Consider the following 25040-nt stretch of genomic DNA (forward strand, 5'->3'; position numbering starts at 1 on the left):
GGTGCCTTAGGACTTTCCCAGGGATGAGGAGTCAGAATAGCCTAGACTACTGCCTAGATTGCCCAAGGGTCAGAAGTCAGAGGAATCTAGGATTTATAGGAGTCAGGGGTCAGGATGGTCTAGTTGCCCAGAAGTCATGGGGAAGTTTGGTCTAGGCCATGTGCCACCCTAGAGTGAATCAGAAAAGGGGGCCCCTTTGGGCAGGTCATCCTCAAACCAGGGCTTATGGTTTAGATCTGAGCCCCACCTGCCTCCTCGGCCCCCCACCTTTGTGCAGTGTACAGCCTAGATAATTCTGTAGCAATCCTGATGCCTTTCAGAGCTGTCATCAAGATAACCGGGGATGCCTATGGGGCCTGGGTCAGTGGGTGACCTTGGGCCGCCCAGAGGTCAAGGATGTCTTGGGGGTCAGGGATTCCCTGAGAAGGATGCAGGAGCACAGGACATAGTCACTCACAGGGATTCCTGGGGATCCCGGGGGTCCTGGGTCTCCGGCCTCCCCTGGCTCACCCTGCACAAGGCAAAGCGAGGCTGAGAAGAAGTCCCATCCGGGCAGCCAGAACAGCCACCCCCAAGCAGGACTGGCTGTGCCTCCCTCACTTCAGGCATCCCGCTCCCCTTCTCCCTCTCACCTTCTCACCCACAGCACCAGGCTGACCGACTCCTCCAGGAAGTCCTGGAGGACCCTGGGGAGAGAGCAAAAGGTACAGGTGGGACTGCAAGCTCCCAACAGCCCCTTCTTGGGAAAGTGAGTTCCTCGCCTCTGAGGCATCCTGCCCTCCACCACAGTGTCCTCACCTCTGATCCGCTGGGGCCATGGGGACCCCGAGGGCCTGGAGCTCCATGGGGACCCTACAGGACAGTTAGAAGAGTACCTGGTGACCCCCGTGGCCCCTCAAAAACCTCCAGCCACCACAAACACCAGGCTTGATGCTGGCGACCCACACGATCCTTAAAATGACAATGTGCCCTGTGACCCTACCCCCAAATCGATCTAATGGCCACCCTTGCCATACCACACCCTCCACATTCCCTCCATTGTCCATACCATGGACCCCACATCTCCAACATCCCCCTTTTCTCCAGGAGGACCTGGCAGTCCCTGTGAAACAACAAAAAAAGCAAAATTAGGGCATAAGGAGGGGAGTAACCAGAGGCCATACATCCAAACTCAGGACACCCACCTGCAGGCCAGGGGGGCCAATCACCCCCACAAAGCCTCTCACTCCATCCTCTCCTTTCTGCCCAAAGAGGCCTGGGGGTCCCCGGCGCCCCTGAGCTCCATCTGCTCCCTGGGAAGAGGACAAGGCAGAGCATGATTAAGGTTCTGGGTCAAGGGTTGAAAATAGGCTCAAGGTCAAAGTCATGGGCAAGGTTGGGTTTGAAGCTGGGCGTGCAGGTTAAGGGTCAGAGTTTAGGAATAAAGTCAAGGGTTGAGTCAAAGTTTGGAGATGGGCATTGGGTGGTGAGTCAAGGTCAGGTTGAGGTCAATTAAAGTCCAGATGGGGTTGAGAAGTAGGGTTGGGCTTGAAGTTGGGGCCAAGGTAGATTCAGAATTCGAGCTCAGGTTTGGCATCAGCATTAGACAGCGAATCAGGAGCAGGGTCAAAGGGAGGAGTGGGTCAGGGTTTTGACTAAAGTAGGATGTGAAGATAAGACCTGAGTTAGGGTTGAGGTTAAGTTTGCATTGAGATTAGGGCTGTGATGGGGTTTGGGGATTAAGGTCAGGACTGGGTCAGATTCTGGGGTGAGTTCATGTTGGGTGTTGTCATGGAGGGGTAGATCAGGGTTGGGGTTGAGCTTGGGCCTGGATCACAGGGGAGGACACTGTCCCTTTCCACTGGAGATCCAGGGGAGAGTCACAAAGCTGGGAGAACTCACCGGGGAGCCTGGGTGTCCTACAGGACCCTGTATCCCAATTGGTCCTGGTGGGCCCTGGGGGAGGAAACAGAGTTAAAACCCCCCTCATGTTCGATTTGGGGGAGGGCACTAAAGATGTCAATCACTGTACCCCCATCCACTCCCCCCCACCAGGAAGCTGCCAACCACCCAGCCGACCCTGTCTTCCTAGCCACCAACTCATGGGACCTGACACATCTGCTGTCCCAAGCTTGGCCCATCAGGCCATTTGCTTAGAAGACCCACCAGGACCCAGGGACTGAGCTGGCCTCTGATGCTGGCCCCTTTATTCCAGGTCACCTGAGTGGATCCTCTGGCTTGCAGGTGTCAAGATGGGGTTCAAGAAGGCAGGAAAATCTGTGGCCTGCCCTCACGCATCCTCCACATCTCTCCCCTCCACAAGGACCATCCCCCACACACACTCACCGCATCCCCTTTATCGCCTTTGCTGCCCTTATGACCAGGGGCGCCCACTTCTCCCTGTGGAGGAAACAGGATGAGGGAGGACATGGCTTCCCTCTACCCCTCATTGTCCCCCAGGCCCTCCCTCTCCATGAACCCTCTCTCACCTTGTCCCCTTCTTCGCCAGAAGGCCCAGCAGCTCCAGGAGGTCCTGGAAGCCCCAGGGGTCCTGGGATCCCATCTTTGCCAGTGGGGCCAGGGGAGCCACGTTCACCCTGACAGTGGGAATAGAAAGGGGTACATCAGGGGCCATGGTAGGAGGAAGGTCCCGGTATGTGGAGGCTTGGGTCCTGAAGCCACCTGAGGAATGGGGTGGGCAGGCACTTACCGGGGACCCTTTCTCACCCATGGGGCCAACAGGGCCTTGGCCTCCACTTTGGCCGGGAAGCCCAATGCCCCCTGCTGGGCCTACAGGGCCACGCTCCCCAGGGGGACCCTGAAAAGAGGGACAAGAGTTCAAGAACAATAGTAATAGCAGTGGTTCTCATTTACTGAAAAGCTTTCAAGTAGCCAGGCGCTAAGTTAAGCAGTTACTAGCACATATCCAATCTGCTCCCCACACAGCAGCCAGAGGGCGCTATGAACACCGGAGTAAGAGCACGCTTCTCCTCCGCCCACAGCCCTGCACAGCTTTATCATTTTGGAGAAAAAGAGCTCTCCTGGCAGCCCACAAGGCCTTGCACGACCTGCCTACATCCCCACCCTGTCCTCACCTCCTCCCACTCACCCTTGTTCACTCCCCTCCAGCCACACAGGTCTCCTGTTTCCTCCAGCCTCAGGACTTTGCACATGCTGTTCCCTCTGCAGGGCACACTCTTGACCCTCCCCCCACCTGCCCCGACGTCCACATGGCTCCTCCCTCACCTCCTTCAGGTTTCCACTCGAATGTCACCCTCTCAGGAGGGCTTCCCTGACCAGCCTATTTGAACGGCTTTCTCCTGCTCCCCCATCTCTGCGCTATTTTGCCTTGTAGCATTGTCGCCGCTAACTCCTTATCTCCCTAACTAGATCATAAACTCCTAGAGAAAGGAGGTTTTTATTTATTTTATTTATTTGTATTCTTCCTTTTTAGGGCCACACCCGCCGCATATGGAGGTTCCCAGGCTAGGGGTCCAATCAGAGCTGCAGCTGCCAGCCTACGCCACAGCCACAGCAATGCTGGATCCGACCTGTGTCTGTGGCCTACACCACAGCTCACAGCAATGCTGGATCCTTAACCCACTGAGCGAAGCCAGGGATCGAACCCACAACCTCATGGTTCCTAGTCGGATTTGTTTCTGCTGTGCCACGACGGGGAACTCCAGGAGAAAGGAGATTTGTATTTATGTATGTATGTATGAATGTCTTTTTCCTTTTTTTTAGGGCCATTTCCTGTGGCATATGGAGGTTCCCAGGCTAGGGGTCGAATCTGAGCTGTAGACGCTGGCCTACACCATAGCCACAGCAACATGGGATCCGAGCCACATCTGTGACCTACACCACAGCTCATGGCAATGCCAGATCCTTAACCCACTGAGCAAGGCCAGGGATCGAACCCGCAACCTCATGGTTCCTAGTCAGATTTGTTTCTGCTGTGCCACGAGGGGAATTCCAGGAGAAAGGAGGTTTTTTAAATGCTGATGTCTGGCACACACGTAAGTATATATCCAACGGATCATCTCATCAAGGTTTATGAGATGGGACTATTTTACAGACAAGGAAACTGAGGCTCACAGAGTGATTCAACTGTTCGGCCAGCTTGCAAAGGACGTGGATGTGACCCTGGACTGTCTGGTTCCCCAATAGCGGTTTTTATTCTGACAATGCCCTGCTTCTCAGATACCCTGAGACACTGCCATGCTGCCCACCACCACTGTCTCCCCCCACCCCAGAGCAGATGGGTTTACACTTACGTTGGCCCCAGTGGGGCCCGGGGGACCCTTGTCACCCTTCAAACCAGTAGGTCCCTGAAGGAGGAGATGAGTTAGTCAAGAGACCCCATTCCAAGGTGCCTACAAGTCCTGTCTTCACTCTGGGTTTGGGGGGCCAGGGGAGGGGGGTTCTGAGAGTTCCCACCCCCCTTCCTGGCCCTGAGGTTCAGGGAACTGTCTCCTCCAGCTCCCTCCTGCAGCCTTGCTTTTATTTGGAGGGCCACACCTACAGCATATGGAGGTTCCCAGGCTAGGGGTCAAATCTGAGCTGCAGCTGCCAGCCTACAAGTAGCCACAACAATGCCAGATCCAAGCAGCATCTGTGACCCACCCCTCAGCTGATGGCAATGCAGGAGCCTTAACCCACCGAGCAAAGCCAGGGATCAAACCCACATCTTCATGGATACCAGTGAGGTTCTTAACCTGATGAGCCACAACGGCAACTCCTGCAGCCATCCTTTTACTATCCTGATTGCCCCTGCCCAGGCTGCCATGGCCATTTCCCAGACCTGGCCCACCCCTTCCCTTCTCTGCTTCACAGTCCACCTGGGTGCATGCAGGAGAGGCTCCAAAGGATACTCACTGGGTCACCAGGGGCTCCTTTTGGACCAGGGGGACCTCTGAGTCCAGGTGGCCCTTCCTTCCCAAGGGGTCCCAGTGGTCCCAGGTCCCCCTGCAGGAGTGCAGAGGAGGGTGGTCAGGCTCCAGAGAAAGGGGTGTCTCCCCACAAGCTGTGAGGCTGGGTCCCCTCCCCCATGGGGGGGGGAAGATTCTGAGCAAGGAGGGGCCCTGGGGTCATTAAGGGAGCTTTGGGGACACTCGACAAGATCTCCCATGGGGCAGGGTCTCACCTTGGCCCCCTCTCTGCCTTCCAGGCCCGGAAGACCTTGTTCACCAGGAGGTCCAGGGGGGCCTGGGGGCCCCCTCTCACCCAGAGGCCCTGCTTCTCCGGTCTTTCCCTGGAGAGAAAAGAAGCCTCATCTTGAATGGAGGTGGCCTGGGGTTGGCAGGGAGGAGTCTGTCTGAGATTCACTTCCCCCCACATATCCCCCAACTGATGCAAAATTGGGGAGACTTGTGGAGTCCACTCTGACCTGGGGACCCACGACTCCAGCAGGTCCAGGTGGGCCTGTCTGACCTTGGAAGCCCTGAGGAGACACATTAAGGGGAAATGTCATGGAGGGGAAGAAATGGAAAGCCTATTAGGTGGTCAAGGGTCAGAGGTCAAGGAGATGCTCACCAATTCTCCTCTTTGTCCAGGGTGCCCAGGTCGCCCGTCTTTCCCCTGTGGGCCCTGAGGGGCAAGGTGGGGAGAGTTGAGGCACACAGAGTCTCCCTACTGCCGGCTCCCCCTCCCAACCCCCCCCCCAGCAGGGTGAGCTCACTTACAGGGGGACCCTTTGGTCCAGAGAACCCAGGAGGTCCTTGCAGACCTGGGAGGCCCTGAAATGGAAACCAAAGTCATTATCTCATCTCTCCTGCCTGCCCCCCACCCCAGACCTACATAATGACAATAAGCATATTGGGTGCTTCCGGCAGGCCAGGCAGGGGGCCAAGCACTTTACATGCCAGAGTCATTTCATCCACCACTGCAGCCTTTTGGGATGGGCACTGTGGTTGTTCCCATTTTATAGAGGAAGAAACTGAGGCACAGAGAGGTTTAGGGACTTGCCCAAGGTCATACAGCAGGTGAGTGGCTGAGCTAGGATTTGAACTTTCAGCTCCCTGACTTGAGAGGCTGTGGTCTTTCTGCATTATAATGTCTTCCCAACTTCTTTCTTTTCTTTTCTTTTTTTTTTTTTTTTTTTGGTATTTTTATCTTTTTTAGGGCCACACCTGTAGCATATGGAGGTTCCAAGGCTAGGGGTTGAATCAGAGGTGTGGCTGCTGGCCTACACCACAGCCACAGCAATGCCAGATCCTTAACCCACTGAGCGAGGCCAGTGATCGAACCCACAACCTCATGGTTCCTAGTCAGTTTCGTTAACCACTGAGTCATGACGGGAGCTCCTCTTTCTTTTCTTTCTAATTTTTGTTTTTTTCCATTTTTGGCCACTGCTCAGCATATGGAGTTCCCAGGCCAGTGATGACATCCGAGCTGCAGTTTCAACCTAAGCCGCAGCTGCAGCAATGCTGGATCTTTAACCCACTGTGCTGGGCCAGGGATCAAACCTGCATCCCAATGCTCCCAATATGCCACCAATCCCATTGTGCCACAGAGGGAACTCCAATGTCTCCCCAACTTCTGCACTTGTCTCCCACCCAGAATCTCTCTCTCTCTCTCTCTCACTCACTCACCTTTTCTCCAGGGAATCCAGGGGCTCCATCCTGGCCCACATCACCCTAGGACAAGAGTGAGTGACACTCAGGCTGCAGAACAAACTCAACGGGGGGGATTGGGAGGGACTTGGTGGGCCTGAGGCAGAGGGTCTGCATGGGGGCCTGACTGCCCACCAACCTCATACCTTGGGACCTGGTTGCCCTGTGGCACCTGGTTGCCCCCTTTCTCCTCGGGGACCCTGAGTAGAAATGAAGCAAAGATCAGAAGTGAGAAGATGGGGGAGCCTAGGCGACAGGGTAAGTTCCCAGGGTCTCCTCCTTCTGTGACCACCCCTGGCCCTACCAGGGACACCAGCATAACCCAAACTCTCTTCCCGCCCCTCCTTCCAGCCCCCCCATTTCTTACTGGTGGTCCCCGCTCTCCTTCCAGGCCTGGCTGCCCTGCCTTCCCCTGGAACATAAGTCAGGTGAGGGGGAAGCAGAGGAGGGTTATGGTGCAAAGAGGTAATGCAAACACACACAGGCACCCAGTCAGAGACCTGGAAAGATGTCTGCCCCACATTCATTCACCAGCCTTTAATTCACACACACACACACACACACACACACACACACAGCTTACACACACATCCATGCAAAGATCACAGACAGTTACATGGATGATTGTACCTACAGGGCCCAAATATTTCAAGCATGTCGCTCATGCTGACACCTATTTATCAGTTGCACGGTATGCCTGCAGGACTGCATGCCATCACATCATGCAAGGGGCAACTGCAGCCTCAGATTGACACACAGCTCATCATCTAACATGCCCCTTGCACATGTGTCTACACAATGTAAACACATGTGTGCAAGGATTCATGTAAGGACATGGTCCTGACAAAGACAACAGTATATATACACTCATATGCACATACACAATGTCCACTTACACAGCTATAGTGAATGCATGGCCAGACAATGCATGCATGGATACACAATCCCCCAGGTACACAGGAACACACACAAACACACACACATGAGTATTTCCCTATTCTTTCACATACTGCATGCTGCCTCACACATTTATGACCACAGTCACACCACATACATGCAACTGGTGCCCTTGTTCAGCTAGTCACAGACCCCCAGGTTGCAGTACCCAGACTCCATCCAATCTGCATTGAAAGGCACATGGGACGCACATGCACACGTGGACATGCAGACACAGATGGAATCACCTACATGTGCCCTGCATTGCACACGGGAATATGTGTGCACACAAGTGCTTCCAGGCATAAACACAGGAAGCAGGACCCCACCCGCCACCATGCCCAGCCATACATGCCATTCCCTTCCTGCCAGCCCTTCCCCCTCCCCTGACCCCTGGATCATGACTCACCCGCTTCCCCTTTTCTCCTAATGGTCCTAGGGGCCCTGGAAAGCCAATAGATCCCTGAGTCAAGAGAAGAGACAGAAGAGATAGGGGTGAGGAGTGGGTGGTAGACAACGTGGGTCCCTCACCCTACTCAGCCACGCCATCTTTTCAGCCATTTCCAGGCCACTGATCCCAGAAGCCTCTTTGGACACCCCCCACCCCAGTCCCAGCCTTCTCCAAGGCAGCCCTTGGCCCTCCTCTCCCCTCTCCCTCCCCGCTCTGCTTCCTCCATTCCAGCTGCTTCAATGGCCTCTTCAATGCTACTTAGGCACAGGAACACTCCTGCCTCAGGGCCTTTGCACTGGCCACCTTTGCCTAAAATGCTCTCCCCTCACATTCCCACAGAGCCAACTACCCTTCATCATTTAGATCTCATCCAGACACCACCTCATCAGAGAAGACTTCCATCACCCTCCTGACCACCACATCCTCAAGTCATGCTCTATCATGTCATCCTATTTTGTTTTCCCTATAATACTTGTCTTGAAATTACTTTGCTCACCTGCTTACTTACTCAATGACTAGGACATAATGCTCTGGTCTTATTCCCCAGTGTGGGACACATGGTGGTGGGGCTTACTCTATCCTTGTTAACTAACTGACTCCAGTACTTGCTTTCCTGATCATGTTGGAGGCATCCATCCTTGACCTTGGGGAAGACATTGCAGGGTCTGATATCCCCTCTCACCCCTCACTGTGTTTTCAATCCTAGATCCACCACTGGACTAGCTGTGTGGCTCTAGACAAATGGCTTAACCCCTCTGAGCATCAGACTCCTTGTTCGTAGCCTGGAAATACCAACACCCTTACCAATACCTCCCTCACAAGGTTTAGGAGAGGATTAAACGGGGTATGTATAGGAAGTACTCTGTTGTTGTTGTTGTTTAAACAAGGTACTTGGTGCATAGTATGTGCTCAAGAAATGGTAGCTGTTGTTGTTATTTATGCTGATGATTACTAGCTGCTATGGACTGAATGTTTGTGTCCTCCCCAAATTCACAGGTTGAATCCCCAACTCCTAGTGGAATGATATTTGGAGGTGAAGTCTTTGGGAAGTAAGTAGGTCGTGAGGGTGGGGCCCCCATGGATGGAATCAGTGCCCTTAAAAGAAGAAAAAAACACTAGATCTGTCTTTCTCTTCCTCTCCCCTCTCCCTCCCTCTCCATCTCTCCCTCCCTCTTCCCCTCCTTTTCCCCTCTTTCTCCCTTTCCCCCTCCCCCTCCTTTCCCCTCCCTCTTCTCCTTCCTTTCCCCCTTCCCTCTCCCCTCCACCTCCCTCTCTTCCATCCTGTCCCCTTCCACCCTCCCCTTTCCCCTCTTCCCCCTCCCTCTCTCCCTTTCCCCCTCCCTCTCTCCCTTTCCCCCTCCCTCTCTCCATTTCCCCCTCCCTCTCTCCTACCCTTTTCTTCTTCCCTCTCCCTTTCCCCTTCCCTCTCCCTTTCCCCTTCCCTCTCTCCCCCCTTTCCCCCTCCTCCACCCCATCTCCCCTCCCCCCTCTCCCTCTCCCCATCCCCCCCTCCTTCTCCCCCACTGTGAGGACAGAGACAGAAACTGGTCATCTGCAAATCATGAAAAGAGCCCTCACCAGAACACAACCACACCAGCATGCTGATCTCAAACTTCCAGCCTCCAGAAGGAATTTCTGTTGTGTAAACCACCCAGCCTAAGGTATTTTTGTTCTAGCAACCCAAGCTAAATAAAACACTGACCTCAACTTAACTGACATATCAGGCCTCCTGTAATGTATGCATTGCATGATGTCCAAGACACACTGATCAGTCTTGGCTAGGAGACTTTGTTCTAACTCCCAATGAACTTCTGCTCTTAATTTTGGTGCCATGAGTTAATTCCTAAACCTATTTATGTCGGTTGCTCTTGCTGTTGGAGTCATGTGACCTAGTGAAAGCTTACAAAAACTGATGACATGTAGAAAGGAAGAGGAAGATATCTATAAAAATCTAAGTTGAATGAAAAAGACTGAATATAAAGCGAAGCCTCTAAAAAAAAAATTACTGTCAGATTAGGCCTGGACAAGGAAACTGTGCCAGATCAAGATGGCAAAAGTATGGAACTCCAGAAGGATTCTGCACTCAGATTTCTTCTCAGGTGTCTTTGAGTTTCTGATCCACTTTATGTAAACAAAAACTATAAATTATCAGTGATGTAATATGGGGGTGGCTCAGGCAGAGACATACATATCTTATCAATAGCCTCATCCACCAAAACACTGGCAACCAAATGTAATTTTTACATAAGTACATTTTGTTACAAGTTAAAATTAATTCAAGATATGGAAAACACAGGTTTTTTTAAATGGGTTTCCTCCTTACTGACTTTTTGTTGGAACCAACCTCAAGCATATCAAATAAGAAGGATACTACGGTTTTATTATACCCCAAACCAGCAACATTATTATAAGCAAATTGATGAGGTATACACTGCTGGTATCTCCATTTTGCAACTGAGAAAATGGGTTCAAGAGACTTGTTCAAGGTCATTTAACAGGTAAGGGGTGACCTACCCAAGGCCACTTAGTGGGTAAGGTTGGGTATTTGAGTCCAGGTTTGTCCAATGCCAAAACCTACATCCTACACTTTTTTTTTTCTTTTTTTTGGCCACCCCACAGCATATGGAGCTCCCTGGCCAAGGATCAGATTTGGCCACAGCTGTGAACTAAGCTGCAGTTGCAGCAACATCAGATCCTTAACCCACTGTGCTGGACCAGGAATCAAACCCACATCCCAGTGTTCCCAAGATGCTGCCAGTCCCATTGCACTACAGTGGAATTCCCACATCTTACACTTTTAGTGCCCATTGGGGTGGACAGCTCACACCCTCAGACCACAGCCTAGACTCCCAGATGTTAATCATACTCTGAGCCCTGCCTTTGCCCACCACCTCCCTCCAGCTTCTGACCTTAGGGCCTGGACGTCCTGGGTAACCTGGGAGACCTGGCAATCCAAGCTTGCCCTGAAGAAAGAATATGGGATAAAAGTCAGAGACTGCAACCTGGAGGTCAGCAGGAGAGGGGCAAGATGGCAAGGGCATGGTGGCAGAGGTAATAGGGTGGGATTCAGGGAAACATGGGTTCAAGTCCTAGCTCCTGCCTGCAAAGTGCACATCCTTGGGCAGTTTCTTCAACTGTTCCAAATCTCAGTTTCCTTGACTATAAAATGGGGGTAAAAATGTCTATTGCTTGTGGTGGTTATGGGGAGAAAAATAAGATAATGTGCATAAATTAATTCCTCATTAATGCTGAGCTGAGGAACTGAAGGAGCTGAGAGCCTCCTAAAGTTGGAGATAAAAGAGCAGAAGGCAGGAAGCTCCCTGGTGATCTAGAGTTAAGGATCTGACATTGTCACTGCTGTGGCTTAGGTCACTGCTCTGGTGTGGGCTCAACCCCTAGCCCAGGAACTTCTGCATGCCACAGGCATGGCAAAAAGTAAATAAATAAATAAATAAATAAAAATAAAATAAAATCAGAGAGCAGAAGGCAAAGGGCTAGGGAACACCTTGACTGCAGGATGGGAAGCTGGGGTATATGCTGGAGGGTGTGGGTATAGACTTGGTCCACTCACCTTCTCCCCAGCTGAGCCTGGGGGCCCCTCCTCACCAGCCAGCCCCTCCTGCCCCTTCAGGCCTTCAGGACCATCCTCTCCCCGAGGACCTGGGGGTCCAGGTTGCCCCTGGAATAGAAAGGAGAAGCCCTGATGTCAGTTCCTGTGTCACCCCTGCTCCCTCTAGCCCTCTGGCTTTGCCCTAGCTCACCACTTCCCTGTCTTGTCTGAGTCCCCCAAATCCACCAGATCCCTCCTCTGGAGATCATCTTACCCAATCACCTTTAGGCCCCACATCACCCTTGAAGCCTGGGAAACCATCTTCTCCCTGGGTAGGAAACAGTGCAGAGATCAGGGGTCAGGGCTTCAGGGAAGGGACACAGTCATAGCCACAGCCCCATTATTAGAGCTCCCCCAACCAAAGAATCCCCTCCCTTCTCACCTTCTCTCCTTTCTCCCCCTGGAGGCCACGGTTTCCAGAGGTACCCTGAAAAATAAAAGGCTCTCAGGACCTCCCCCCCTACCTGCTTAAGAAGGACCCCAAACCAAATCCCCTTCCCTGAAACAGTCAGGCCAGTCCCAAGAGGCTATTAGACTGGAAGGAGGGGGGGAAGGGGGGAGGGGGACAGCCCCAGAGGAAATTGTTTTTCCCCAAAGTCTGCTAGTATGGTGTGCAAGAGGCTGCCTCTCCCCCGCCCCTTCCCGCTGGCAGCCACCCAAGGTCATCTGTGTGGGGGTGTGCAGGGAAGGCCAAATTTCCGAGTAATTGATTCCCATCTCCCTGGGACACTGTGTCCACAGTTCCTTCTGGCAGGAGAAAGAGGATGAACATTCCAGGCCCGGGCCACATTCTAAAGCAAAGGAATGTTTCTCATTGTGCTGGCTACAATGTGACTCTGTGCCTGGCAACAAGGCTAGTCTGTGCTTGGCAAAAGCGAGATGGCTCAGTGCAAGTCCAGATGCCGCTCACACCAAATTTTGGGCTTGGGCCACAAGAAAAGCTGCACTTGGCTACAATGTAACTGAGCTTAGCACCTAAAAGAAATTGTACTTGGATACAATATAACTATGTTTTGACAATAGCATGACTGTTTCTAGCCATAGGAAGATACAATGTAACCAAGCTCAGCAAATACAATGAAATTACACTTGGATACACTATAACTACATGTTTTGACAATAGCCTGACTGTTTCTAGCCACAGGGCAATTCATTGACCACAATGTAACCAAGCTTGGCTACAATCATTCTATGGCCATGGCTACCGTGTAACTAGATCCTGTAACAACATAGCCTTCAACTATATGCAAAAAACCTGGCTACAAAGGTACTCTGAGGCTGGATACCCACAGGACTTTGTGGCCAGCTACAATATAACCACCTCCTTGGCTGATAGTGTACCTGAGCTTGTCTAAAATGCAAAAATGTGAGGATCTGGCTCTTGGCTACCAGACTTTATTCTTAGACCACAGAAAATAGGTACCTGTATTTTTCTACAATGTAACTAGACTCAGCTTCCATATAGACATGAATTCCGATGTCCTTGTACTTGGTCAACAGTGAATCTCTATACAGTACAACTCTCAGCTTGTCCCAGCATTTCTGGGCTTATAGATTATGTGACTCTGGGCTTAAGCTTTAAAATATTTCTCTGCTTGACTACCATGTGCTGACCTGGACTTGGATGTGATGTACATGTTTAGAGTGAAATGGGTTAAGCCTCTAATTGTTTAACTGTTTTCCACTACAAGGTGCTACCTATGCTGTAATGCTACCCTTTGGCTGTTTAGCTTCAAAGTTGCACACACCCTACTATATGTTGTCACTCAGACCCAAACCCTACTCCCACTACACCTTTCCTAACAGTCTGATTCCTCTCAACACACATGCATTAGTTTCTGAAGGAGTTAGCTCCCCAAAGTCAATGCTGTTGCATCAACCCTTTCACAGGCCCCAAGTATCACCTACCTTCACACCCCGAGATCCAGGATAGCCTGGAGGACCTGCTGACCCTGATGGACCCTGAAATGGAGATAAGATCAGTGCCATCCCTTTCTTCTCCCCTCCATGTTCCCAGTGCCTTCCTCTCTCTCCTCATTAGCCCCTGACTCCTGATCCTACCTACCAACCCTCATCCCCAAATCAGCCCCTCTGCAGGTCACTTACCTGGGCCCCTTTCTCTCCTGTTGGACCCTCATGGCCTGGGTGACCCTGGGAGAAAACCATTGTAAGTTGTCAGAGACCTGATTTGCCATCCAAATTCCCAAGCCTCCTACCTTCTCCCTCCTTCTCCCCAAAAGCTGTTCTCACTGGAGGGCCATCAGATCCTGGGAGGCCTGGAATTCCTGGATTTCCGGGGGGACCCTGAAAAAAGATGAATAGTAGAGGGGGACAGAGGTTCTCAGAGCCTGGCATTCCACCAGGAACAGCCCTACTCAGACATATAGCTACCTCAAAGTCAGAGAAAAAGTAGATCCCACTGGCTAGGAAATCCATCCCCAGCTTTTCCAAACTTGCTGTGTGACCCTGGACAAGCCCCCTCCCCTCTCTGAGCCTCAGAAACCCTCTGCATCTGGGAGGATTGTGACGAGGGATGTGAAAATAGTGCGAGAGACATGTTGGGGTGAATGACTCCCCAGCCACACCCCTTCCTTTAGAAGCACCTCCAACCCATGGCTCCATCAGAAGAGGGATGGGCCTACATACTCAAGAGATGACCCTCTATGTCCTGCAAGCACTTGGCCCAACTAAGTCAATCAGATTCTCTTCTGAAATCCTAAGGTAAGGGACATCTTGCCTCATATACATGAGATGGATTTAGGTTAAAAAGTGTATGGGTCATAAGGATCTAGAGACTGGATAGTGATCAGATGGATTTGGTTAAAGAAACTATGCAGGCATAAGGATCTGGAGACTGAATAGTGACAAAGCAGCACAAGATTATGTAGAAATAGAAGTTGGGGATAAGGACAGACTAAGATGTGTACACAAAGAAGCCTGAGCCAGGGGAGATGGAAACAGATGTGCAGAGGAATAAAGATGACACCACAAGAACCAAAAGAAAGGAATTTCCTGGCCCACAAGTGTTGGTAATATTTTCTATGACTGACTTGTGAGGGTTCCCCTGTATCCTAACAACATCCCCTTATGATCTAGCATTAGTGGAGTTCTGTTTCTCCAAGTCAACCCTTCCCCAGCAAAGACATTTGGTTACTCTGAGCTTGTTTGAGGAATGTCATATCATTTTCCAGGGCTTACAAAAGGGACCTTGGTGGGAAGCTTTTCTTGCAGACAGAGTTGAAAGAAGAAGACGTAAGTGGGAGGGGTAGGTACAGCTGTCACTCACCTTCTCCCCGGGAATGCCAATGTGTCCCTGGGGGCCAGGGATTCCCTGGAGACATTAAAAAAAAATAGGGAGAAGGAAAGCATGAGAAAGGGGCAGTGAGTATAGAGGTTGGGGAGGCTAGGAATGTTCTATGATCTTGGCTGACCACCACCACCCCCCTATTATTGGGAAAGATAGCTCAAACCTGGGACCCAGGATTTCCTTGCTGTCCTGGGGGGCCTGGTTCTCCTGGAGGCCCCTGGGGAGAGAGTGAGGGTTCTCTGAAGCTGGGAGGGATCATGGTATTGAGGTGTCAGTGAAATTGAAGGGGAGGGGGAAGGTCATTGGAGTGGACAAGGATATGAATTGTCACGAGGTCAGAGCATCAGAAGGTATCAAGGGTCAGAACACATACCACATTTCCTTTGGCACCTGGAGCACCATCAATTCCAACTACACCCTGGGGGAGGAGAGGGTGTGAGACCAGGGCAGACACATGCACAGGAGCCTGTGTCTGAGACACTGAGAGGCACAAGTGAAAAGGTGAGAGAGCAGAGAAGCCAGGCAACAGAAAGAGACATGCAGAGGAGAGAAGGTGAGAACAGGACAAACAAGGATGCAGAGAGACAGTGACATTCTCACCGGCCGTCCCAGGGGGCCAGGGGAGCCTCTAGGGCCAATCAGTCCTCGGGGACCCTGCAAAGAAGTAGGACCCTGATTCTGGCACCTCTGCTCTGAGAACTTGTGAGTCCTGATTCCCGCCCCTGTGCCAGATAAGAGGTCCAGGGACCCCTGCTACTCACCGGCTCCCCAGCCTGGCCAGTGGGCCCTGGAGGTCCCTCTGCTCCCTGTGGGAAAACATCATCACTTGGGGAGGTGGGAGGTACAACCCTTGGAGACTCACTTTCCTTCATATAGGCAGCCCCTTCTAGGAGATCCCAGAGTCAGAGTGTGTGGCATGATCCCAGCTGAGAGAGCATATGTGATTCAGTTCAGGCCCCTGACCCCAATCCTGCAACTGCAATCCTGGGTCTCACCTCTTAACTTCAGTACTAATCTCTGACTCTCAATTGGTTTTGTTTATTCATTGGTTGGTTTTGTTTTGTTTTTTGTGTTGTGTTGTGTTGTTTTTCAGCTGCACCTGAGGCATATGAAATATCCCAAGCCAGGGATGGAATCTGACCTAAGCCCCAGCTGTGGCATCACTGGGTCCTTTAACCCACTGTGCCATGGCAGGAATTCCTCAGTTTGTCTTTTTGAGCCCCACAGGTGCCTCCTGACTCTCCAGTACAGACCCTCACCCCTCTCCCAGCCTCCTGAATACTCTTCTCCTCTCTGACTCTCACTCTGATTTCCAGCTTCCAAGCCACCCCATAGCTCCCTTCCAAACTTACCTTCTCACCATCCTCTCCTGGGGGCCCAGGTTGCCCCACGTGACCAAAGTCACCCTGGAGTGAGGAACAGAGGGCAGTTCAGAGTCAAAGGTGAGGATGGATGGAGTTCCAATTGTGGCTCAGAGGAAACAGATCTGACTAGTACCCATGAGGACTCAGGTTCAATCCCTGGCCTCACTCAGTGGGTTAAGGACCCAGCATTGCCGTGAACTGTGGTGTAGGTCACAGATGCAGCTCAGATCCTGAGTTGCTGTGGCTGTGGCATAGGCAAGTGGCTATAGCTCCAATTAGATCTCTAGCCTGGGAACTTCCATATGCCTTGAGTGCAGCCCTAAAAAGAAAAGAAAAGAAAGAAAGGTGGGATGGAAACAGGTCCCCCAGGAAAGATGACGGGGCATGAGGAGTGAGAACCCAGACACAGGGATCGTGGCTCTGATATTGGGGGTGGGGAGGGTGTCAAGAATATTGGGAGGGGGCTTGGATGTGGGGGAGGGGCCTCACACACTCACCCTTTGGCCCTTCTCACCAGGCAGCCCCGGCAGGCCATCAAAGCCCCGATCACCCTGCACAAAGAGACACCAGCTGAGCCTTGAGTCCTACACCCTGACAGTCCCTCCAAGTCCCAGTCCTGGCCCCATCACCTACCTTAGGTCCTGTGTCTCCTGGGAGGCCTCGAGCCCCATCTGCTCCAGGGCGGCCCTATGTGGGAGGTGACATCATCAAGACATCTAACACCATGTGTCAAGCAGCTTCCTAATGCAGTGTCCTGTGCTGGCAATTTTCTGTGTACCAATTCAGCCTCCCACATATATCTCAAGCCCAACCATTATTCTTTATCCCTAGTGCCCTTTCTCTAGTCCAGGTTACCAGCATCACAAAAATTAAGCATCCTCATTTTCAGTCGCCATTAATTGCCCTGCAGTATGTACCTCATGGCACTTAAAACTATCTGGATTTATCCAGTTTATCATTCCTCCAAGGTGCCAGTCTTCTTTTGCATGTACTGATGCATCTTCTTGGAATGCCCTTCCTCTCCTTTTTCCCTGCTTGTACCTCAGATCAAAGTCCAAGCATCATTCCTCCACAAGTCCTTCCTGACTCTGTGACCTGGCCAGATTCCTTCATCATACCCTCAGTGGACTGTCTGTCATTCCCTGCCTTCAATGTTCTTATCCCACCAATGACACCAGCATCCTGGGAGCACAAAGCTGAGGCTTTTGTTGGGCATTGAGAGAGGGATAAGGGATGACCTGAGGACCTAGGAGTCACTTACCATTTTTCCCTCTCGGCCAGGGGGCCCAAGAGGTCCCTGAAGGCCTCGGGGACCCTGGAAGAGAAAGAAAATGAGGATGAAAAAAAGGGAAAACAAGAAGGAAGAACTTATTTTAAATCATTCCCTAGGAAAGGCAATCATTGCAAAGTATTTCTAGCCCCTTTGTCATTTTCCCTAACAAACACATCACCCTGTAGCCCTGGGAGAGAACCCTTCCCATCCAGTTCTGTCCCCACCCCCACCCCCAATCTCACCTGTGGCCCCATTTCTCCCATCTCTCCTTTCAGACCTGGATACCCAGGGAGACCCTTGGAGGAAGAAAGATAGGGTGATGCACTTAGAGGGAGTTTGCCCCTCTCCATGATGTATCCCCCTCTTCCATGCAGCCTCCTTACTCACCATGGGGCCTGGGCGTCCAGTGAGCCCCACGGGGCCAGGGGGGCCTTTCATAGAGAGCTGAAGAGACAGAGGGGGAACAGAGACTCAGTTCTCCACCAAGACCCCCAACACCCTCACAAAGGCATCTTCAGGAGATAAAGATCCACCTGTCTCCTGACTATTCATGATCTCCCACCACCGTTTTTCTCTCAATGACAGAGTCCCAATTATCCTCCACTCACCTGAGCCTGTTGCAGTATGGCTTGAGCCTGGGCCTGTTGGAAGGAGACTGGGGGTCCTTTGAGGGAGCCTCCTGCAAGCTGGAACTAGGAGGCAATTAGTAGTGAGGGGAGCCTCCGAGAAAGGCCCCCATCTTTGGTGAGAACTCTACTCCCCAAGGCCATACCACTCTATCTCTTTCTTACCGGCATCATGATCACTGTGCCTGGGAGACCCCGGATTCCATCAATGCCAGGGATTCCTGGGAGTCCAGCAGGGCCCTGAGAAAGGACAGAGACAGAGAAGAATGGAGGTAGAGAGACGGAGGGAAGAATGGAGGCAGGAGAGGACAGAGAGAAAGAGAGATGAGAGATAGAGTTGGAGGGGAGAGAGATAGAAGTAAAGGCAGAGAAATGGAAGGAGGAAGGCAGAGAGAGACAGAGAGAGGGAAGAGACACAGAGAAGGATAGAAGTAAGGAGAGAGAGAGAGAGCAGAGACAGAGGGCAAGAGAAAGAGAAATGGAGAGAGAGTCATAAAAAGTAGAAGAGACAGATGACAAAAGAAAGATAAGGAAATAGATACAGAGATATAGGGAGAAAGAGATGAAAGACACTCAGGGATAGAGACAGGATAAAAGCAGAGAATAGTCCCCAGAGACAGAGAGGAGCCAGAGGGATCATTCACAGAGGGGAGAAGGATGAGCAGGAGGGGTCAGACCCCAGTCCCAGTCATGCTCCCAACTTCAGCTCCACAGCCCGGAACCTTCCTCCTCCAGAAGGTTACACCCCAGAGGGAGGGTCTTACCGGTGGGCCAGGGTCCCCAGGGAATCCTGGGGGACCAGGAGGGCCCGAAGGACCGACTATCCCCTGTTGGAGACAGAGGAACGAGATCATGAGAAGCGCAAAGTCTGAGCTAAGCTGACTTCCGACCCATCACTGATCCTTACCCCAGGCTGAACTTCTTACCCCAGTACTACACTGGCCCACATGAACTCCCAACTTCACACCCCAGCCTCCATTTTTACTTGCCTTTTGAGCCTCAACTATCCAATAGTCTTTGAATGATCTGGCAGCATTAACACCAACTCCACCCCAGGGGATCAAATACCCCAATTGGAAGTAAAAGACAAGAAGGGAGGAAGGCAGCCATGACTTACTCGAGGTCCTGTGGCTCCTGGAGGTCCCTCAAAGTGCTGTCCCTGGGGGAGAAATGAATGTGACTCCCATTCCAGCCCAGACCCTTCCACCACCTCCAGCCCCAGGCCCCTTACCTCTTCAATCACAGCTGGTTCTCCTTTTTCTCCCTTCTCCCCAGCCCCCTGGGGCAGTGAGTGGAAAGAAAAGAGGCATGAATCCTGGAACTCAGACACAGAACTCTCGGCTCCCTGACCCTCCACCCACCCACCCCCACCCCCCAACACACACAGGTGTGTGCATGCACATAATCCAAGTCCACCCTCTGAGCTGCCTTTGCTGTCCTTTCTTCAATCAATACATCTTCAGCAGCTCAGCCTCCAATTTCAAGCTGGCCACACCATGGCAAAGCATAGATCATGAACTCTGGCACTTGCTGTAGGGCCTTAATCTTGCAGCTGCCCCTTACTAGCTGAGTGATGTTAGGAAACTTATCCAACTCCCATGGCCTCACCTGCAAAGTCCATGGGTGAATGACAATGGTATATATCCCACAGGAGTATGAAGATGTTAAAACAATGCTTAGCACATAATAGGCACCCAGGGGTAAGTTGGTTCAGATTACTTGCCTCTTCCCCTGTTCAACACCAAGGCTAAAGCCTGGGCACCTTCTCTGCATTATTTTCCTGGGTAATCTCATCCAATCCCTTGACAAAAGATAGCACCTCTCTGTTGATGAGTTTCAAGTTTTTATCTCCAATCGAGAGATAGAGATGGACTCCAGAATTTTCTGACCAGTCACCCACGTTGACAACCAGACAGGGGTTGCCAATTTAGCGTATCCAAAATGAGACCCTTGACTCACTCCACTTGCTTCTCCTTATTCAATGGTGCCACCGTGCATCAACCCAGCCATCCTTACATCCTTTTCCACCACCAGCAACAAGAGAAAAATGGGGCATGGCCCAAATCTGTCCACTTTTCTCTGTCCCCACAGTCACCACCACCACCATCACCCTCATCCAGGTCATCACTCTCTTCTGCATAGACTGCTAGTTTCCCTGCCGCCCCTCTGGCTCCCCCTACAGTCCATATTGTTGTTCAGCAGCCAGAAAGAGCTTTTAAACCTCCCAAGTAAGATGGTGTTCCCTATCAAGTGGTTTTTCAACATGCTTAGATGAAAAGCCAAATGAGTCACCCTACCCACAGAGCCATTCATTAACACAATGCCTGTCACATTAGCACTATATCGGTAGATAAATATTTGTCAGCTACACTGGGATGGTGGGAAGGCATTTTAGGCGAGATAAAAAGAAAGCAAAAAAGGAGTTTTCAATGTGGTGCCACAGGATCAGTGGCATCTTGGGAGCACTGGGATATAGGATTTATCCCTGGCCCTGAGCAGTGGGTTAAGGATCCGGCCATTGCCACAGCTGTAGCTTGGATCTGATCCCTGGCCTGGGAGCTCCATATGTGTCCAGGTGGCAAAGAAAGAAAGAAAGAAAGAAAGAAAGAAAGAAAGAAAGAAAGAAAGAAAGAAAGAAAGAAAGAAAGAAAGAAAGAAAGAAAGAAAGAAAGAAAGAAGGAAGGAAGGAAGGAAGGAAGGAAGGAAGGAAGGAAGGAAGGAAGGAAGGAAGGAAGGAAGATGGCCATGCCTGGCCCTAGGCAGGAGTCCCTTCCCCTACACTTAACCCAGCCACGTAGACTCACAGAAAAGATCTGAAACTGAGTGCTCCATGACTGTTCTGCTGCCCGGAAGCTGGGGCCCATGGTGGATTCACCTTCTTCTTCATCTTCATTGTCTAACTCGGTTGCCAGGGTCCCCAGTTCAATTCCATTGTCTGGGTCCAGGCCCTCCTGAGGACATTGGAACAGACCAAAGTTTGCCCTGATTGCCTCATTGCCACCACCACTGCCCCAAGACCCTCCCTTCCAGCCACATCCACTTCCCACCAACCTCTAGGATGGTGACGTTGCTGCCAATGGCTACAGTAGTGGTGATGACCAAAGAGGTGGGAGTTGGAGGCAGAGTTGGGGCTCGTGTCTCTGTCTTGGGGATGTCAGTGGAGGTCTGGAGGAAGGACAGAGAGAGTATCAGGTCTGGGGTCAGAACAATCAAGATGAAAGGGAAGCAGAGTTCCTGTTGTGGCTCAGCAGGTTAAGAACCTGACTGGTCTCCATGAGGTTGTTGATTTGATCCTGGGCCCGACTCAGTGGGTTAAAGATCCAGCATTGCCACAAGCTGTGGTGTGGGTTGTAGATGTGGCCCAGATCTGGTGTGGCTATAGCTGTGGCATAGGCCAGTGGCTATGGCTTTAATTTTACCCCTAGCCTGGGAACTTCCATATGCCACAGGCAAGGCCCTAAAAAGAAAAAAAGAAGTAAATAAAAATAGCTCTGATTAAAAAGAGAGAGCAACAAAAGGGAAGCAAAGGAGGAGACAGGCTCTGCCTCCGAGAGCACCCAGGCTAGGGAGGGGACAGAGGATTCTGCAAAAAACATCTGAGAGGTATAGAGCAGGAGACTGGTGGAAGCCAAGATGTGCTGGCTAGATGAGAACAGCCAGCAGGGGGCACCCTTGTGTGTGGAGAAGGGTCAAGGCTGGGCAGGTCTGTGAGGCCTGGAAGGCAGAGCAGGCCTGGCTCCAAAGGCCAGTGGTCAGGGTCAATGTCCAGCACTTAGGGCCAGACTCCCGGAAGCCTATCCCATATGTCCATTCCCAAGGCAGAGTTCAGTGGTCAGCCAGCCAGGCCACAGTCAGAGAGGCAGTGGGAGCTCCTCCTGGCCTGGACAGCTGCGGAGGAACTGGGTCAAGGGTGCAAAGCAGATGGTGGGGTCTGGGGCTAAGGAAGGGGCTGAAGGAAAGTAATGAAAGTGTCCATGTTCTAAACTGAACTGATAATCCCTTTCTCCCCAATAATGTTGAGAGCAGATATCATACAACCAGTGACCTGCAAACCAAGGACCCCAAGCAGTGGATCACACCAGGGACACCTACCCAGTGACCCCAACTAACGATCAACATCAATCGCCCTCCAGTATTCCTACAATTAGTGACTCATTAGCAATCTTCCAATTAATGACCCATGACCAATGATCCTCATTAAGGAACCTAACTAGTAACTCACACACACCCACAAATAACCTACATCATTGGCCTCCCACCAGATATTCCTGTAACCAGTGACCCATCAGTGGTCCCCCAATTAATGACCCCACAATGACATCAATCTCTTATACTTCTATCCAGTGACCTCCCCAACCAATGATTCCCCCCATTAAGTACTAACTAGCTACCCCCAACTAATACAGCCTACCAGTGACCCCTAACCAAAGGGTCCTCCTAACCAGTGATCCTTCAACAGCGAATACCCACAAGTGTGCTCAGTGAGTGCCCCCCAACCAATGACCCCCAGACAGTAATTCCACTCACCAATGACCCACCAACAACTCCCCCCCCCCGCAAAAAAAAAAAACAACTTCTCCACTAATTACCCTGTAGGGCTCACAAACTATCTCATCCATGACCCCCTAAAAGTCACTCCCTCAACTAGTGACTGTGCTTGGTGATTATTATTGCCTATTATTAGTGCCTTCTAATCAAGTCCCCCACTAATGACTTCCACAACTAGTGATCCTCGGCAATCCCACCCCCATTAAGCCTAAACTAGTGACACCAATAACACCAACATGGTCTCCCGTTAAGAATCACCCAAACATCAATATCCCACCTACAGTGACTCTCCCAACTAGCAATCTCTATCAAGAAAGCCAAATGAATAACCCTCACCCATGACCCCAACCAGTCAACCCCAAACAATGATACACTAACCCATACGATGGGTTAGTCACCCAGCTAATGAATGCCCTCAAACAGTGGCCTTCATCAGGGACCCCCTAATAATAAGGTATTCATCTGGGTGTGCCCCTTCCCACCAGTTGGGATCACAGAACTCGAGGTTGGGGGGAGAATATGAGAGAGCTCCTTAGATAGGAACAGGCCCCCTTCCCCAGCAGTGATTCAGGGATTGGAAACTAGAGGCACCAGAGATCAGAGATCAGAAGCAGGGCAGTCAAAGAGCAGAAGCAAGAGGTCACAGACCTCTTACCTGGTTCTCCAGGGAGACAGGAGGTGGACTCAGTGCCAAAGTTTCCTTGTTCTTCTTCTTCCTGCCCTTCCCCTTACGACCTCGCCCTTTTTTCTTCCCTTTTCCCTTCCCCTTCCGCCGGGGGGGAGGGGACTCCGGCTCCCCCTGGGGTACCTGGAAATAGGACTCCTATCAGGTCCAGAGTCCATGAGTGGAGGCCCCATCACTCAGATCACCTGGGGTCATGCCAGCACATGGTCCACTGGTCCTATGTTTTAAAGTCAGGGCTCACTCAGCCCTGTGACCTGAGGTCAAGCTCACTCATGCCTAGGAAGAGTTTAAGGGCCAGGGGCCACTCAGCCCTGTGGACAGGGCTCAGAATTCACCCATTTCTGAGACCTGGAGCCAGGGAGGACTCTGCCAGGGACCTCAGGACAAGCCCTTCACTCACCCCTGTGGGTTTAGGATCCAGGTCATTACAGCCAGGAAGATACTGCTCACAAGCCTGGAAGGCTGCCTGAGGATCTGTGCTTATCAGCAGCTCCTGAATATCCCCCTAGGGAGAGAGCAGGGGTCAGGGAAGGGGTCCACAGGCTGACTCCAACCCCCATTCCAAGCATCAAGGTCTGATATTTTTCCACCCAAAGCACCCTAAGCATCAGGAGGGTCTAGCCCCATCACAGCCCCAGAAATCCACCTGCCCTTGAAAACTAAGAAGATTCAGTTGGGATCACATCAAACCATAACAACAAGCCACATCCCACAATAGCTGTCCCATCAGAGGCACATTTGTTCCTCGCTCTCAGGCACAGGGTGACACCTACCATATGCCAGGTGCCCTTCAGGGGACTGGGGAGAAGAAGGGGAACAAGACGATAAGGCCCCTGGACTGCTATGACACACACAACCATCACCACATTGAAAACACATCTGTCACAGAACCACACAACATTGTGCCTTGCAGGCATCACACACAGGTCACAAGACCCAGCGCAGTCCCACATCAGAACCTCATCCTTCCACCACAAGCCAAGTGTGCACAATCACATACTACGGATTCGTGGATTTACCATCTCACAGTCACACCCCACAATGGCGCACAGTGATGTGTGCATGGCCCTCCCTTCGCTCACTTCCTGATGTGAGGTTGGAAGCATCAGATTGAGGTGCCAACCAATCTCTTCTCCATATTCAGGCTGTGGACAAATCTCACTCCCGCCCTCTGCCTCAGTTTCCCTGAATGCTGAAGTGCTACCTCAAAAGTCTCCTCCTCGAGGTCCTGGGTCCCCAGGACAGTGAGTCCAGCTGTGCTGATGAATCGAGGTCCCTGGACCAACACGGGGGACTGAGGTTCACAGTCAGCCACCAGGGTTGCAGTTCTGCCATTCACACTGACTGCCACACGGTGCCACCTGCAAGAGGACACCCTCAGTAAAGGGTGCTTCTCATCCCCTCTCTCCCGATATTCATCCCCACCCCACCCCCATATTCACCTGCCATCTGTGAGGTTGATTTGCTGGGGAAGAGGGCTGAAGGAGTCACCAAGGAGAGCCAGGGCCGGCCCCAATGCCAGGCCCAGCTGCCGGACCCCACCCTCATCGTAGATGGAGAGAAGCACAGACTGGTTGGCTGTCTGGCCCCGCAGGGTGATCAGCACAGAGAAGTTCTCAGGAAATTGCCCATCTGGGAGAGCAGAGGGAA

The 25040-nt window shown here is 51.7% G+C and overlaps 1 protein-coding gene and 1 non-coding gene across 6 annotated transcripts in view; both read right to left on the minus strand.

Annotated features, from left to right (window-relative positions):
• Positions 1–25040, minus strand: part of COL5A3 (collagen type V alpha 3 chain) — a 41718-nt gene that overhangs the window by 12374 nt on the left and 4304 nt on the right. For 4 of the 5 annotated variants that reach the window (XR_002341044.1, XM_021081436.1, NM_001105288.1 and 1 more), the window contains 48 exon segments: positions 24833–25022; positions 24595–24751; positions 23791–23895; positions 23361–23513; positions 21209–21322; positions 20962–21108; positions 19389–19436; positions 19275–19316; positions 18922–18984; positions 18323–18397; positions 18140–18223; positions 17919–17975; positions 17774–17827; positions 17520–17573; positions 16892–16945; positions 16756–16809; positions 16247–16300; positions 15656–15700; positions 15495–15548; positions 15268–15312; positions 15058–15111; positions 14874–14918; positions 13838–13891; positions 13694–13738; positions 13496–13549; positions 11970–12014; positions 11802–11855; positions 11549–11656; positions 10887–10940; positions 7936–7989; positions 6958–7002; positions 6737–6790; positions 6570–6614; positions 5661–5714; positions 5512–5565; positions 5366–5419; positions 5123–5230; positions 4855–4944; positions 4254–4307; positions 2690–2797; positions 2469–2576; positions 2326–2379; positions 1882–1935; positions 1185–1292; positions 1049–1102; positions 799–852; positions 633–686; positions 458–511 (listed from right to left, as the gene is read on the minus strand). Coding sequence is in view for 4 of the 5 variants with exons in the window: in XM_021081436.1 (XP_020937095.1) it covers positions 458–511; positions 633–686; positions 799–852; positions 1049–1102; positions 1185–1292; positions 1882–1935; positions 2326–2379; positions 2469–2576; positions 2690–2797; positions 4254–4307; positions 4855–4944; positions 5123–5230; positions 5366–5419; positions 5512–5565; positions 5661–5714; positions 6570–6614; positions 6737–6790; positions 6958–7002; positions 7936–7989; positions 10887–10940; positions 11549–11656; positions 11802–11855; positions 11970–12014; positions 13496–13549; positions 13694–13738; positions 13838–13891; positions 14874–14918; positions 15058–15111; positions 15268–15312; positions 15495–15548; positions 15656–15700; positions 16247–16300; positions 16756–16809; positions 16892–16945; positions 17520–17573; positions 17774–17827; positions 17919–17975; positions 18140–18223; positions 18323–18397; positions 18922–18984; positions 19275–19316; positions 19389–19436; positions 20962–21108; positions 21209–21322; positions 23361–23513; positions 23791–23895; positions 24595–24751; positions 24833–25022 (3422 nt within the window). In the remaining variant the exon portion in view is untranslated. 5 annotated transcript variants of the gene reach the window in all.
• Positions 889–970, minus strand: MIR9801 (microRNA 9801). The gene has a single exon (NR_128483.1). It is a non-coding gene; the product is annotated as a microRNA 9801 (primary transcript).

Source organism: Sus scrofa, chromosome 2 (genome assembly GCF_000003025.6).
Source record: "Sus scrofa isolate TJ Tabasco breed Duroc chromosome 2, Sscrofa11.1, whole genome shotgun sequence".
NCBI classification, from domain to species: domain Eukaryota; kingdom Metazoa; phylum Chordata; class Mammalia; order Artiodactyla; family Suidae; genus Sus; species Sus scrofa.